The sequence below is a fragment of the Microcaecilia unicolor genome, chromosome 1 (genome assembly GCF_901765095.1).
Source record: "Microcaecilia unicolor chromosome 1, aMicUni1.1, whole genome shotgun sequence".
Taxonomy (NCBI): Eukaryota; Metazoa; Chordata; class Amphibia; order Gymnophiona; family Siphonopidae; genus Microcaecilia; species Microcaecilia unicolor.
Window position 1 is genome coordinate 234,754,683 of NC_044031.1, and position 17,866 is coordinate 234,772,548.

The window sequence follows — 17,866 nt, forward strand, 5'->3', positions numbered from 1 at the left end:
GAGACCAGATTGAGATTTGAATGGTGAATGAAAGGAACACATTCAACCACATATAATACCCATAAGGATGGGAAGCTGAGAAGATTATATACTCGTGGGTGGGCAAGATTGAAATCACAGCGGGACGACTGCTTACCTGTTTATTGCACACTGACCCTGCAATGGGGTTCGTTGTTGTTGCTCATTTGCTGAGGTTTCTTCAGTTGTGAAAGAATAGATTTTCGTCTGCAACATCGTCATCAATTGAACAGTGGATTACCAGGACATTTTTGTGTGAAGCTAAAGTGGAGTGATTACTTCGCTATGGACTGTTCTGTTTTGTATAACTCTTGGGACTATGCTGGACAGTTGGGGTAGATGAAATTTTGTTATTTTGTTGAAACACAGTATTGAGTGATATGTGAGATTGTATGTGGTTGGATGGGATTTTGAGATGTAATAAATGTTTAAAGTGGTTATTATAGTAATGTTGTTTATGATCAATATAATTAGTGCAGTTTATGAATATCTTATACTATGAGTTAGTCTTGTTGGGAAGCCTGGATGGACCGTACAAGTCTTTATCTGGCATCATTTACTATGTTACTATATTACTATGAAGCTCATTTTCAAAAGAGAAAAACGTCCAAAAAGTGGCACATAATCTGTTTTTGGACGTTTTTCTCACAAAAAGTCCAAATTGGTATTTTCAAAACTAATTTTTAGACATTTTTCTATGAAGTCCATCAGAAGTGCATTCAAATCACAAGGGGGCATGTCAGGGGCATGTTAATTGCGGGCTCTGGGCATTCCTAATACTTGGACTTTTTCATCCATAATGGAACAAACAAAACCGTCCAGGACCTAAAACTAAGACGTTTTGAGCCAGACCTGTTTTAATAACGAATAAAGCACAAATAGGTGTCCTAAATGACAAATGACCTCCTCTTATTCCCCCAGTGGTCACTAACCCTCTCCCACCCCCCAAAAATGTGATTAAAAGCATTACTTGCCAGCCTCTATGCCAGCCTCAGACGTTATACTCAGGTCCATTAGAACAGCATGCAGTTAGTCTAGTGGTGGGTGCAGTGCACTGCAGACAGGTGGACCCCGGCCCATACCTCCCCCTACCTGTTAACTTGTGGAAGAAACTGTGAGCTCTCCAAAACTCACCAGGAATCCCACTGCACCCACATATAGGTGCCACCTTCACCCGTAAGGCTATGGTAGTGGTATTACAGTTGGGGGTAGTGGGTTTTGGGGGGCTCTATAGACAAGATAAGGGAGCAATGGTGAGATGTGTACCTGGGTGCATTTTATGAAGTCCATGCAGTGCCCCCTAGGTGCCCTATTGCTTTCCTGGGATGTCTGGGGGACCAGTTACTAAAATGCTGGCTCCTCCTACATCCCAATGGCTTCATTTTTATGCGTTTGCACTGGACTTTTTTTTTTTTTTTTAAATGAACCAAAAAAACAAATAGTCCAAATACAAAACCTTGTTTAAACAGTATTTTCGAAACAGTATTTTGAATAGGACTTCTTTCCTATTCAATTTTGGCCGTTTTTTTGCAAAGTTGGACTTAGACGTCATATTGAAAATGCCCCTCTATATATTATAAGACTTTAACGTATTGGGTCAAACTAGGGAGATATTTTTGAAGCATAAAGATGTCTCAAAATGCCCAAATGGATGTCCATTTGCTAAAAAAGTCCAAATCCGAATTTTTTCAAAGGCCAGGAAGAGATGTCCAACACTGCAGTATACCAAAGAGTAAGAGGGACATGTTGTGGGAGTGTTTGGGGCGGGACTAGGGAGGGCCCACAATCAGGACATCCAACAGCGATCAACGAACGGGAAGAAACATCCAAGCCTAAAAAGGACAACCTAAGTATACCTATTTCAGTCACATCTAAACTACAAAATGTTGCTGTGATTGAACAGCTGACCACTGCTAGGATTAAGGCATGACACCTCCTTAATCCTTCAGTGGTTTCTGTCCCTCCTCCCTTTCCCCTGAAAGTGAAACTGATAGGGATAGCAGGCTCTATGACAGCTTCAGGTATTATGGGCATTCTTTACCAGACAGGAAGCAGATCTGAGTAGCAGCCTAGTGGTTAGTGCAGAGGATTTAACCAAAGGACCCAGGTTCAAATCTTACTTTAACTTTTATTTTTTTTAATTGTGAGCCCCTGAAGAAACAGAAAAATACTTACTGTACCTAAATATATAAGCCTCCTGCAAGCCTGAAGACTATTGAAGTGGTGTACATTCAGGCACAATATGTATTTTCTGTTCCTTGAGGGCTCACAGTTACAAAATAAAAGTGGGATTTGAACCAGGGTCTCTTTGCTTAAAATCCACTGCACTAACCACTAGGCTGCCCCTCTGCTCTGCAGGACATCTGTGTGGCCGTTCATCTATGAATGTAGCCAGACAGATGTCCTTGTCATTCCTTTTTTGCCATTCATGTGTTGGACGTTCCAGTTTGTAAAATGGCTGTTTATGCTGGACCTCCTCGGCACATGGATTTCCATCTCACGTATTTTCAAACAGGAAATCCTTACGTATTTCTTGTTGGAAAATACACATGAGATAGACGTCCATTTTGGAAGTTATGAGCAGGATGTCTCTATTCGGACTTGGACTTATGGAAGGGCTTTTTCGAAAGGATATTAAATCCTGTATCCTCTTTCCAATTCAAGGCATAAGTACATACCAAGATCTAAAAAGTAGCTAGGTATTTCTAAATTAGAGCCCAAAAGGAGAGTTCAGACCTAAATCTAAGTATTATAAACCATATTACTATGAATACCTCACTATCATTTATAAAGAATACCTAACAGTGTGAATCCCTTGGAGCAGCCAAACTTTAGTATCATCTGGGACCTACCCAATGACAAAGCCTATCCTTTACTACCTAAGACCCCTCATGCATGGCTCTCTCCCAGCTAATCCCAGGCTGTGGTTGCCCTGTGAGGACCCAGGTTTGAAGAACAGAGAAGAAATTCTTCAAATTAATTATTATGTTATGCTTGCTATATGATCTGTTTACTGGTTTTAGGGTTATGCAAGCAAATATGATCCAGAACTTCACGTGACAAAGGCCTTGAACTTCTCTTCTGCAACCCTGCCAAATATGTTCCAAAGGAGTATTGAAAGCTATATTGATAAAAGAATGGGCACCACATATGGGCCCCCTGCAGGAAAGAAAATGACAGTCTTTATCGACGACATCAACATGCCTGTAATTAATGAGTGGGGTGACCAGGTAACATTTTTATGGGTTGTGGATTAATGAAGCCGATTGGCTACAACAGAAGAATCATAAAGGGACCCTCGCAGTCTCAAAGACACACACCAAACAGCAAAGGTGACACAAAAATGGAAGCTAGACGATGTTCACTGTAGTAAAACTTTATTCAGACACATCCAAGGGTGTTGGATAAGTTTGAATCAAGTTTTACTAGAGTGAACCTTGTCTAGTTTCCATTTTTGTTTCACTTTCGCTGTTTGGTGTGTGTGTGTGGATTAGTGACACATACTTACAAACGAGCATGAAGCTGGAAAATGATCATTTGTGTGCATATGTGTTCACATTTGGTTGCAAATAAATAAATATGACAGAGATATGCACAGGCAAAAAAAAAACAAATTAGTTTCATTTTCAGATAATTTGGCTTCTATCCCCAATTATTTTTCTGTTTGTCTCACACATATGTTTTGCAATTTTTTAAAATTCATATTAGAACTTTTGGAGGTGAATTCTATAAATGGTGCCTAAAATCTGGCATAGACCCCCCCTTAAGTGGTATTCTATAAGCTGTGCCTAAAGTCAGCGTGCTGTATAGAATAATGCTTAATCAGAGAGGGTGCATGTAAATTAGGTACCACCATTTGCACCAACAAAACATGGTTGTAATATGCCCATGCCTAAATTTAAGCATGGGCACTTTTATTCTATAATACATACGTAAATCAAAACCATGCCCCTGATCTGCCCCGAAATGCCCATGACCCTCCCGTACCCCTTTTTCGGTGCACACATACATTTTAGGCATGTCGAGTTCCAATAAATCTAATTAGTGCCAATAAATGCTTGTTAAAAAGCTACTTATATGGCACTAATTGACTTGTTATTCTATTAAATTGTTTGTGCAAATCGGGGGCATGCCTACATTTGTGCACACATTAACCCCTGATTTTATAGAATCGGGGGTTAATGCATACAAATCAATTGCCACTTGTTAATTCATATGTTAATGGGCATAATTTTGTGTGCCCTAAATTTTTTAAAGCACCTTAACAATCCAAGGGGCCCTTTTACTAAAGCTTAGTGCACACTAAATGCTGCACATCCTATTTTATACCTATGGGCCACATGGCACTTAGTGCACGCTAATGTCCATGACTGCATGCTAAAGGGCCCAAAGATGCACAAAAAATGCTCATAGAATATGACATTTTATTGCATTCTGGAAAATAATCCATCTGTAACTGGATTAGACCTGGTCACTTGATCAGTTTAGTGCACTGTTGCCTTAGCATTGGTCATTTGGTTACCATACCATACCATAACATACAAGCTTATATCCCGCTGATACCGTTCAATTCAAGGCGGGTTACAAAGCAAAAAAAGTCAGAACAATCTCTGGGATACTAAAGAAAGTTTCTAATAAGATAAAACATTACTTTGAAAGAATACATTTCTGAAATAGAAAAGTCTTGATCTTCTTCCTAAACAGCATATATGTATTGGAGGAGAAAAATATCTCTGAAATTCTATCCAATGTTGAGCAGCTTGAAAAGCTGAAGTAAATTCTAACATCTTTAGTCTCTTTTTACTTTTAGGAGAGGAAAAAGAGAACAAATAGTTACAAATAGTCCTCCTAAATCTGACAGAAACTGCAAACTGAAAGCTAGACCATGCAATAATTTATAGAGAAAACAAAACAATTTAAACAAGATTCTAGCCTCAAAAGGCAACCAACAAAGTTTGACATAAGAGGAAACATGATCATATTTGGATAGACCAAATATCAGACGTACAGCAGTATTCTGAATGGTTTGAATTCTTTTTTAGTTGGGATTTAGTATATCCTAAATATACTAAACTGCAGTAGCCTAGTTGTGACAAAAGTAATGCCTGAACCAGTAGACAGAATGCAGTCTCTGCAGTCAACAAACTGAAATCTATTCACTGCCATAATAACAAGCCCTTCTACTAGCTTTCAACCCCTCTGTTTTCAAAATAAATTAGAAGTATTTTAAAAAGAGTAGAGAATTTAGGTTTCTTTCTTTTTTTTTGTTTTTCAGGAGGAGTGCCAAATGTGTTTTAAGAATTTTTCTGTAAATAAAGACTGTAATCACATTTCTTAGGAAGTTGTGATTTTAGAAGCAGAATGTTTAAAAAAATCATACATACATTACTTCTTATAGGACTCTAATACCAGACAGCTTTAGAATAGTTAATGTGTCAAAAAAAAGAAGAAGTGTAATGTTAAGTTATAGTGGATGGATAATGTGGAACAGAGAAGTTGAAATTTGCCATAGAAAAGAAAATTCATGGATAAGGGATGTTGCATGGAGATAGATTCATAGGAAATGTAAGATAACATTTCTTTACTGAGACAGTCATGAAACCTCAGAGGATAAGCCAATGGGCAGAAAATAACAGTACAATTTCATCAGGCTTCTGGGTAGGATGTGATAACCTGAATAGAGCAGCCATTGATACAGCACTAATTATACATTGGCTCCCAATCAAAGAACGCATCGTCTTTAAAATCTGCACTCTGGTTCACAAAATCATCTGCGGAGAAGCCCCGAGTTACATGACAGACTTGATCAACTTACCAATTAGAAGTACATCCGAATCAACACGATCTTATCTAAATCTGCACTACCCAAGCTGCAAAGGACTTAAATACAAAACAACTTACGCATCTAGTTTTTCCTACATAAGCACACAACTGTGGAACGCATTACCAAAAGCCTTGAAAACGACGTACGACCACCTAAACATCCGGAAATCACTAAAAACCAATCTGTTTAAAAAGGCATACCCTACCAATCCAACTTAAATGCCTAATCTCTGCAACACAACCAAACTAAAGCACGTAATGGACATAACATTACTCTTCCGTTCTCCGATTCCCTAATGTGGCTGTGCCACATGACCTTGATCTTACCACAACATCACCCTGTATTTGTTCACACCGAGCCTGTAAGGGCCTCTCCGGTACTATGTAAGCCAATTGAGCCTACAAATAGGTGGGAAAATGTGGGATACAAATGTAACAAATAAATAAATAAATAATAGTATGACTGTATCACATGTCTAAGAAAGCTGGGATAATCTGAAGAGGCCAGCCATTTATACAGTCCTAATTGTAAAAGTATGACTGTGCCTCACTTCTCTAAGGACCCCTTTACAAAGGCATGCTAGTGTTTTTAGCATGCTTTAGAAATAAGAGTGTGCTAAAAATGCTAGTGCACCTTTGTAAAAGACCCCCTAAGAAGGCTGAGGTGGCCTGCATGGAGAGTTCATAGTTCTAACCTTAACATCAACAAGAATGGTGTAACTGAATGTTTCAGATAATAGTTGCACTAGTTTTGGTGACTGTGGATTATTATAAAACTATGTGGTAAAGCATTGGCTGAGTGTTGGTAATAGCTTACCAGTGGAGATGGTGGAGGTAAACACATATTGGATTACTCAGAGCAAAGGCAGCGATAGGAAAAGGTTGAGAGGTTGGGTAAAAGATATGGGGAGAACTGGTGTTTAAATATTGTAATTTATATTTTAATCTATCCAAAGTGACAGAGAACCAAAGAGGAAGACAATTGGTTTCTGTCTGGCATCATTTCCTATGGTGCCATATTCTGTAAAAGAGAGCTCTGGTTTTAACTGCTTATAAATTGTAAACATAGGTGAATGGGCTGCGGCGCATATGCCACACCGGGAATCGCTAATCCGGTTTAGTAAAAGAGGCCTTTAGTGTGGAAAAGGTATAAAAACAGAGCAGAGAATCCAAGGCAGGCATGAGGTGGGGTGAAAAACCACAGGGAAAGTGGTGATTCTCAGTGTTTACATGACTGTATTTGATTACACATATCACCATATAAAGCTCGTGGTGAATTACAGGAAAAAATTGTTTTCTGAATTTACATTCAATTTTCTCTCCCAACCAGCAGCACAGGTACTATCACTAACCAAAAATGTATTTAAATGTATCCTTAAAAAATCAAAGGGTCTTTTTACTAAAGGGCGTTTTGATGAGAGCTTAGTGAGGGGGAAAACACTGCAAAAATACTTCTAACACATCTTGTGGTAATTTTGCATTTTCCATGCGCTAAGCAGAGTTAATTAATTTTTGCAATTAATTTTTAGAAGGGGCATGACATGGGCATTCCGATTAACATGCTCTAACTGGCTAAAGACAGAGTTAACATGGGAACACTTAGCACCTCCTAAAGAGGAGGTGGTAATGTTCCTGCATTAATTTTTTGCAGGTTTTGTGCAATAATTGAAAATTAGCACGGGACTAGCATAAAAAATGGGCTTAGTACATGAGAAAGTCCTTTGTTAAAACACGCTAAGCCTGGTCACATGATCCTGTGAGCAGCTCCTTGTGTGTGTGTTGAAAGCTGCGCTGGGACACCCCCCATCTCTATTTAATTGCACCCCAAAACCTTTACTTACTCTGGAGTTTTAATCTTCCAACTGGTTTATGGACAGATATTTAACCAGGCACAGAACTTCGATGGTGAGCAAACCTCAGTGCAAAGAAAAGGAACATGGTCGCATGAGTGAAGACAAGATGGCTGAGTCCCCCCAGGCCCCTCAGATGAGTCCCCCCAGGCTTGTCCACAGTGATCGCAGATTTCACAGAAGTGGTGGTAAAGGCTCTAGACTCCCGATTTCAGCAAATGCCAAAAGGACAGGGGAACTCAAGTGCAGAAGGTGGAGGATATCGCAGAGACCCAGGTGGCGATTTGCTTGGCTGAACTCACACACATACACCTCAGTTAAAGCTCGACAACTGTATCTGGAGGGAGAATCTGCCTTTTATTGGTTTCCTGGAGTTGGTACCTGAGAACTCTTTAAGACATATTTTGGAAACATGGCTGCTGGTGATTTTACCCCAGGAGGGGGAAACTATGTCACTCCGGATCGAGGAGGCTCACCGCATAGTAATTGCAAAATTTTATTCTTATAACCAGAAAGTTGAATTCCTGCGGGCCTATGAGGGCTATCGAGATGTGGTTTGGTATGGTAACACTTTGGTCAAAATATTTCAGGATTACTCAACAGTGCTAACTTTGATGTATCGGGTTTTTGACCCTGTTTGTTCCAAGTTGGTTGAGAAGAAATACCATTTATGCTCTGATATCCTGCTACTCCAAAGGTGTTTTGTGATGGCTGTTGGTCTTCATATGTCACACTGGAAAACGTGGACGAGTGGCTTAACACCTCTAGCCCAGCCTGACTCTCTTGGTGACTTGCATAAGACCTGGGAGTAGACCACTGTTCTGACTTGGATACTGTCTACCTCTCCTGGTGTCACTTATGTACCCAGGAAAGATGTATGTAGTCTTGAACTTGATCCCGAATTGATTAAATTTGACAGACTAGTTCTGTTCCCGCAAGTTTTGTGAGTGGACAGTGGTCCCATGGAAGTCTCAGGCCACATGCTTATCTGGGTGGATTTAGATCTAGGATATCCTGGGGAGATTTCCCGCATACTTATCGCAGGATAAACAGCTGAAAGAATACTTAGGTCAAACGTGGGCCTTGTATTCTGAAATTAATGCTAAACATGTATCAGATCCTGTACTTTTCTGAGAAGCCTCCAAGGCGGTACTGTGGGGGGACATTATTGCCTTCTTGTATGCCCATGCTAAGAGACTGGCACTGGGTATTATACAATGGAATGCAAATACAAATTAACCAAAACATGTTGTATATGCAGGCGCTGTCCGATGCCAATTGAGACTTAATGATGGCCACCCTCTGGCAGCTCTTTTTTTTTTTTAAAAAAATCATTTATTTATAATTTTTCATTTACAAGGGTCACTTGCAAACAGTAATACATAGATGGACTGTACATTAATACAATATTAGAGGAAAACAATCTCAACTAGATAAATGGATTATATACAATCTTTCTCTTTCTTAGACCACAAAATAAAAAGGGAGAGTGAAACAAGACAAGGAGATCAATTAAACAACAGTAAACAAAGAAAACGTGGTATTAACCTGATTATCCCCAGTTATTATTTATCGGAATCATTATTCCACATTGATCATCTGGTTGGCTTCTTCAAACGCAAGACGGTGTATAGTCCATTAATTTCGTTGGAAACTTACTTATTGTCCAATATTAGTGGAAATAATACACCTGATTTCATTTTTTTCTCTTTTAAAACCAGAAATTATTTAACAATACAAACACTTGAATCTCTAATCCAATTTCCACTGATTAAGGTAATCCCAGTTTCACAGGCTTCACTCCTTTTGAATAATATACTAAGAGGAATCATTTCAGAGGAAAAACTTAGGAGTCATACCTGGAACTCTGGGAAACAACAATCTCAATATTAATCATCTATAATAATATTCATTTTGTTCAAATTTTTCTGGTCTGTTATCATTTTCAAAATCTTAACCGTTTCCTACTCCTGTAGAACTTCATTTGCTGTATCAATTTTTCATTCTCAAAGGATTCGATTCGATTATCCATGTGGCTCACTAATAAGATTATATCTGAAGCAAAATTATTTACTACCACCGTTAAGTCCTGGAGCGCCTTCCAGATGATATTCAATGTAACCTCCACGGGAGCCAAAAACTCCAAGCTGATAGCTCTTACGGGTTTAGGAGTGGCACCGCCGACACGGGTTCAGCTGTAAACGACTTCCGTTTCAGCATACACTCCTAACTCACTCCTCCACTCCTTTGGACATGGTGGTTAAATGACTCGGGAGCGATGAAATTGTTTCCAGGTCCAAGAGCATCGACGCTCCTTCGCCGGCGCTAATCAAAGGACTCATCAACCCAGTCATCTGGGTCCCACACTTGCTGCACAGGGGACAAAACGCTGGTCATCAGCAGCTGACCCCCACTGTCCCCTTCCTCTCAGTTAAGGTAACTGCAAATGCAGAGAGGAAATTTCAAGTAAACAAAGACATAACTTCAGAGGACAGCTGAGCGTTGAGTGTACAAGCTTCATGTCACCATCTTTCCACTCTCCCTAGTTGGGACACTCTTTGTCTGGTTTCTCCTCCGAGGCCTGTCTGATATGGGTAACCCTTCAGCATAGCCCTCTGAGTCATTGAAACACAGAAGCCCCTCCACCACTACAAGGTGGTGTCTCTTCGGAGGGGACCCTGGCAGCTCTTAATGCTTTTATTTATGAAACAGCAAAAACAAACAATTTTTCCATCATCAATTTCAATGTCACTGCTATGGCAACAAAGTGAGTAAACTATTAGCAAAGGTGACGAAGGGTTGGTCTTTATTTCTACTCTGTTGGCAGTGGGTGGTATGCATGTTTGTCAACCATCTGATATAGCCTCTATGTACTCAGCCTCTCCCCCCTGAGCTTCTCAGGACCATCTATAGCTGATTATCTGTAGGACTCAGGCCATCTCTGTCTCAGTCTTGAGATGTAAGCATAGTTGGGCCACCCCCCTGTGGGCTCTTGAGGTACAAAAGGCCATTAAGGTCTTAAATAATGGCACAGTCATGGCCCTGATACGTGGAGGGGAATAATTGAACGGCGCCAGTGAAATAGATTACCGGCGATCTATTTTGGCGCCGCCCGCAAACAGCTGGCCGGAACCGTATTATCAGAAAGATGGGCGACCATCTTTTGTTTTGATAATACGGTTTGGACCAGCCAAATGCCAGAGTTCGCCGGGTTTGAGATGGCCGCTTTTGTTTTCTGCGATAATGGAAACTAAAAGCGGGCCATCTCAACCTCGGCTAAATCCAAGGCATTTGGTCGTGGGAGGAGCCAGCATTTGTACTGCACTGGTCTCCCTGACATGCCAGGACACCAACCGGGCACCCTAGGAGGCACTTCTAAAAATTAAAAAAAATATATACAAATAGCTCCCAGGTGCATAGCTCCCTTACCTAGGGTGCTGAGCCCCCCAAATCCCCCCAAACCCACTCCCCACAACTCTACACCATTACCATAGCCCTTATGGATGAAGGGGGGCACCTAGATTTGGGTACAGTGGGTTTTGGGAGAGGTTGGAGGGCTCAACACTTACCACCACAAGTGTAACAGGTAGGGGGGGATGGGCCTGGGTCCGCCTGCCTGAAGTCCACTGCAACCAACAAAAACTGTTTCAGGGACCTGCATACTGCTGTCAAGGAGCTGGGTATGACATTTGAGGCTGGCATACAGGCTGGCAAAAAAGGTTTTATTTTATTAGTGTGGGAGGGGGTTGGTGACCACTGGGGGAGTAAGGGGAGGTCATCCCCCATTCCTTCCGGTGGTCATCTGGTGAGTTGGGGCACCTTTTTGAGGCTTGGTCTTGAAAATAAAAGGACCAAGTAAAACCAGCGAAATACTCATTAACGCCGCTTTTGTTTTTTCATTTTGCACTGAAGCCGGCCATCTGTTAGCCACGCCCATGCCCGCCCATGTGCCGCCTTCGCTATGCTGCCGGCACGCCCCCTTGAACTTTCGCTGGCTCGGCGATGGGAAAGCGGCGATGGTGTCAAAAAAGCGGCTTTCAATTATACCGATTTGGCCGCTTTTGAGAGATCGCCGGCCATCTCCTGATTTATGTCGGAAGATGGCCGGCGATCACTTTCGAAAATGAGCTGGATAGTAACATAGTAGATGACGACAGAGAAAGACCTGCATGGTCCATCCAGTCTGCCCAACAAGATAAACTCATATGTGCTACTTTTGTGTATACCTGACCTTGATTTGTATCTGCCATTTCAGGGCACAGACCGTAGAAGTCTGCCCAGCACTAGCCCTGCCTCCCAACCACTAGCCCCGCCTCCCCCCACCGGCTCTGCCACCCAATCTCTGCTAAGCTTCTGAGGATCCATTCCTTCTGAACAGGATTCCTTTATGTTTATCCCACGCATTTATGAATTCCGTTACTGTTTTCATCTCCACCACCTCCCGTGGGAGGGCATTCCAAGTATCCACCACTCTCTCTGTGAAAAAATAATTCCTGACATTTTTCTTGAGTCTGCCCCCCTTCAATCTCATTTCATGTCTTCTAGTTCTACCGCCTTCCCATCTAGGGAAAAGGTTCGTTTGTGGATTAATACCTTTCAAATATTTGAATGTCTGTATCATATCACCCTTGTTTCTCCTTTCCTCCAGGGTATACATGTTCAGGTCAGCAAGTCTCTCCTCATACGTCTTGTAACGCAAATCCCAGATTTACGCCTGAATACTAGAAACTTTTATCCTCCTATCTGTGTCTCGTTGGTAACTTATTATGATGCTAGTGTTTCAGGGCTTTTTCCCTTCTCCAGTTACCGAAGCTCTGATTACAGTAATCCTGAAGCCAGGAAAACCCTATGACTGACCAGAATCCTGCAGGCCCATTTCTCTTATTAATGCTGACCTTAAGAGATTGGGAAAGATTTTGGCAGATTGCTTGGCCATGCACATACTGTATATTGTGGGGGAACATCAGGGTGGATTTGTACGGGGGCACCAATCTGTGCTGAACGTTCATAAGGTCCTATTATCAATCTCCCAGATTAAATCAGCCCAATTTGATTTGACAGGGTAGACTGGACCTATACATTGGCATGGGTGGATGGTTCTACCAAAGCCATTTTTGCATTATATAGAGAGGTGTTGGGGGGGGGGGGGGGGCTTGGCCTGTTGAGCATAAAACGTTTTTCAATTACCTGTTGTATGCAGCATCTGACAAACTGATTTTGTACTTCCTCTTTCTTCTTGTGTACAATAGTAGAAACTTGATTGCTAGCACCATACCACTTTAGTTATTGGTTACAGTCTCCAGTGAGAAAATGAGGGCATGTTCGCATTTTGCAGTCTTTTGTTACCACTCAGGAAGACTTGGCATTGGCTATGTCATTGTCACGCCCTTCATCTGTTCTCTGTGGTTTCCATCAGCATTACGTGCCAAGAAGAATCTGTTTACTTCCTGGAAATGTAGCACTTCCTTTATAGCCCTGCAGGAGGGCGCTGGCTGATGTCATCACTTCCTATCTGGTAGTATATAAGGAAGTTCCTGACTCCCAGGCCCAGCCAGTGCCTTTGCAATAGATCTCCTAGAATTGTCTAATGTGTGTTACAGCCTTGTTACAGCCTGTGTCCTGTTACTGCCTGCGTTGCAGCTTTTGTTTCAGTCCTGCTGCTGCCTGTGTGCCAGCCCTGTTCCAGCTTGTATTCCAGTCCTGTTCCAGTCCTGTTCCTGCCAGTGTCTCATTGTATCTTGTTGTTCCCGGCCTCTGGGCCTTATGACTCTGCCATGCCATGGTCCTGACTTTGTCAGCCCAGAACCCCAAGGGCCCTCTTAAGAGCCATTCCCTGGTCTTGACCCCATCAGGCCAGGGCTCCAAGGGCCCTCTTAAGGGCCATTTCCTTGACCTGACCTAGTCAGGCCAGACCCCTAAGAACCCTCTCTTAAGGGCCATTCCCTGGCCTTGACTCTGTCGGGTCAGTCCCTAAGGGCTCTTCTAAGAGCCATCCTCTGGTCACATCCTCACTGGAGTGTGACTTACCTGCTGCCAGTTGGGGCCTCGGCCTAAGTGGGTAGTGTAAACCCAACTACGGCTCAGGGACTCACCTTGCAAACCATGATGGTCATGCACACAGTTTATCTCCATAAGTTTCTCCCCTGTTGGCCGTTTTGAGAAATACTGCTTTCCCAGTGGGGGACACCTCATATGCATTTAGGAGATGGGTTTCCAAAGGGATTCTTTAATTATATCATGTACTTACAGATGAGGGCAAATTAATGGACAGATTTGCTTATGCACAACTTCATCATTATGTATCTTCACTTGCTGCAACGGGACTGACCTCATCTTTTTGGGAACATTTCCTTACCATGTTTGGATTGGATGCTCAGTTGATGATCCCACTGAAGTATTACCATGGTTATTGAGAGAACAGCTCCCTGAATACGATTATGACTCTTTGGCATTAAAGTGGAATGGAGAACTACCCGCCACACTACACAGCAGACAACTTAAGTCTTGTCTTCTGGGATTATCCAAACTAACCGAGAATACTTCTCTTTGGGAAATACAATATAAATTTATCATGAGATTGCACATTTCACCACATAGAACATTTCAGGCAAAACTATAGATTGATAAGTGTCTTAATTGTTCGTTGGTCTCTATGTACTTTGGATATATGTTTTGGAGTTGCTTGGTGGTGAAACAGGTGGGGAAACAGGAGACGAAAGGCAAATTTTGGTTCCAAACAAGGCAACTTTATTGCTAGCAAGTGAACAGCACCGAGTAGTCTCGGGACACTGTGTGTCATAAATCATCTGACACTTACATTTATACTCCCCTACTGGGCCTGCGCATTTGGCCCCTTACACGTCACAACCGACATGCGCAGTAAACATTTGTAGTTCTTACAGTACAAAATTGTAGTCCCAGTACATACACACGTCATAACACTGAAATGATACTGGCAAGAAAAACGAAACTTAGCAGCTTATTCTTCACACACACTGCTCCTTTCTAGCACAGGAGATAAGGTTCGTTCGGCTCAGGAATGCAGGGCGGGGTGTCAGCACCCACCAAGGTCGTCTATTCAGATGGCGTTGCTACATGCGAGCTGGTCTTGTATAGGCCTTGCAAACTACTGTTACAAGCTATATGTCTAATAGCCCTGCATTCTGTCTTTACATTAGTAAACAGCAAACTTCTTTCGTTAGTAAACAGTAAAACTGGATAAGGCACAAATGTCCAGTGCAGTGATAAGGTGTGGCTAAACAGCCAAAAGCAGAGGTAGAGTGCATAAGTATAAGTCCATCAGTAGGCACAAAGAAAAACATGAGGTTGTCCTGTTGCTCAGTAGTATTCATAGTATTCGAGCAGTATCCGGCGTTCCACTCCTTCATTCCCCCCTTTTGATACTTGAACATCCATTCTGGTGGAGAGTATCACCTCCATCCTCCATGAACCCTGAAAGGGAAGAGAGAGACAAGAAGCATTAGCAGGGAGGCAAAAAGGGAGCCCTAGTCCCTTGCGCAGCCGCTGGTTACTTCGCCGGGGTTGAGACGGGAGGCCCCTAGTGGAATCCCCCCCCCTTTGTAGCCGGTCTTATGCTGGCACAAGGGTATTGGCTCATTAAGTGACTCAGGAGGTGAAAAGTGCCCATCAGCCACAAGGTGCTTCATCGTCAGCTTCATCAGACTGGGGAATGGGGGAGTACATCTGGAGAGCCATAAGTTGGGCAGCAGCACGGCGATCAGCGATGCTTTCCATGGTGGAGCGGAAGCACCTGAAAACTAAGGGGAGAGACAAAGGTATTAATAAGCAGGACAACAAGAACAGGCCACCCATGACGAGGAGGCCATGCAGGCTCCCGGAGGTTGGTAGCCAGTTGGTTAGGGAGGAAGTCCAATCCCACGCACTGTTCCAGGTCTGGACGGGGACGTGTGCTAATTTGACCATCCGGTCAGTTATTTCTCTGATGACATGGCTCTGGTCATCAATCTGTAAGCAGCAATTACTGAGGTTAAATTTGCCACACACCCCGCCCTCCTGGGCTAAGAGGTAGTCAAGAGCCAAGTGATTTTGGTAAACTGCGGTAATGAGCTTAGTGTTCTGTCGAGCTAGGATATTGAGGGCAAGGGCCGAATCGTTGGTAAGGATTTCGAGTACGGCTTGTAGGCGAATAATGCGATTTAGCATGTAGATAGGGGTACGGTACCCGTATGTACCATCTTCAGCCCATGTGGCCGGTCCATAGTAATGAATGATGCGTTCAGGCGGCCACTCGTTGTCTTTCCAGTCTCCAATTTGGACTTTGGGCTTGATGTTTGGGAAAGACCGTTTACGTCTGGCAGGGCTATCAGGCCCCCTGTCCACGTATAGGGGGATACCCAAAGTTTCGCCGACTCGCAGGGGCAGAAGGAAAAAACTAGGTCGGACAGTGCCCAAGAGACAGGTACCGTACCAGCGGGCCGGGAGCTGTTCATAGGCCCTGCGTCCGCAGATATAGTAGTAGCCCGCCGGGGCTACCCACTTGAGGGAGGCGTTTCCTCCGTACGTCCATGTCGTGTTCAAGGTGGGTTCTGTCCAGATAGGCTCCGGGGCGGGCAGGTTGTCTGTTTGCCACCAGGTCGTCCGGCTTCCATTATACTGAAGAACCCCCGTGCAAGCGGAATCTCCCACTGGTACAGAGTAACGCTTCGATGGCGCTCGACTAGCGCAGAGGGTACCTATGATATTTGTTCTCAGGGCCCATTCGTACGGCTTCGGCCGCTGGGGAAAGGTAATGTTGGTGGTGTTGAGTGTATCCCATGTTTGCTGTCGGATCTCTCTCGCTTCCCAGGGCCATTGTTCACCCATGTCGGTGCCTCCACAGACGAAACAGTTGGCAATTCCAAGGGAGAGGGCAATGTTTTCAGCCAAGTTGAGGAACATATTCCGGGCTTCTGGGGAAATAGGGAATTTAGTCTCGGTCTGTTCAGCACGAGCGATTTCATCGAATACGTCTTGGTAGCCGACGACAGTGGTCTGGTAGTGCGTAGGAGGCTTCGTTTCGAGACTCTGATATATGGTAATATATGTCAACGGATCCATTCCTCCGCCGTCAATGCCGAGGCCCCACGTCCCTCTCCATGGCAAGTCGTGTCCTCGAATGGGCCAGTCTAGGGACACATAGTTACCTGAACCTCGACGAAACTCGCCCAGGCCGGTACATCCGGCATATCCTCCTCCCGTATAAGCACATACTCGGTCCCAGCCCGAGGCTCGAGTGTCGCCGGCGCATGGGAGCCACACCCACGGGGAGCAGCATCTCATGTCTGGACTGAAGGGGCAGACATACTTGTGGTCGTTAACATATGCCTTACGCCAACTCTGGCTGCCACACTTGCGAGACCAAGGGTGTTTGTCCATGGCGGCACAGACGTCGAAGGTTAGGGTTGCTACAGTTTGGATGCCACCGACAAGGATGCGGGTGGAATTTATGTAATACAGAATGCCATCTCCCTCGACTCCCGGAGGCCCGGCCACATACGCAGGGAGTCCTACGCTGAGGGTGACATTGTAGTATCTCGGCTTGGTAGGGCTATGGCAGATAGTGAGATTTCCTTGGAGGCATCTGTGGAACTGTTGGAGGCCATTCGGAGTGATGAGGGCACAAGTCGGGAGAAGCCGGCAATCGCCTTCCGGGGGCTGCGTCTGGTGAATGAGGGTGGTGACTAGGTGATATCCTCCCTCTATACGATGGCGCACGAGGCGCAAACATTCAGTGCAATTCAGGCTCAGGGTGGCAGGATAGCTCGGGACTGCACACAGGAGAAGGAAGATGGTCAGCATTATATATGTGGTGGGAGGTATCCGAGCTTTTGCAGCAAGAAGATAATGAGGCCCACGATGAAGGCTGCGATAAACAGAGAGCCAAAAACGCAGTGGGTCCAGAAGCTGAGTTCCTGTTGTTGGGCAGGCATGAATCTGGTGGTTCACGTCTTTCTCAGAGTCAGCCGTAATGGAGCGTCAGGATGTTGGTGCGCAGTCCAACGCTTCAGGGTGCTGCTAGTGGGAGCAGCAGGTTTCAGTCGGGTCCAATGTATCCACACTGGGCTTCCTGCAATTTTAACAGCGGTTGAGGTCGTTAGGAGAACAAGGGAGGGCCCCTTCCATTTGGGCTTTAGGCAGTCAGATTCATCCCACTC

The 17,866-nt window shown here is 43.8% G+C and overlaps 1 protein-coding gene across 1 annotated transcript in view; it reads left to right on the forward strand.

The window, feature by feature from the left end:
• Positions 1-17,866, forward strand: part of LOC115471141 (dynein heavy chain 5, axonemal-like) — a 766,968-nt gene that overhangs the window by 364,252 nt on the left and 384,850 nt on the right. The window contains 1 exon segment of the mRNA XM_030204834.1: positions 3,042-3,248. Coding sequence (XP_030060694.1) covers positions 3,042-3,248 — 207 coding nt within the window.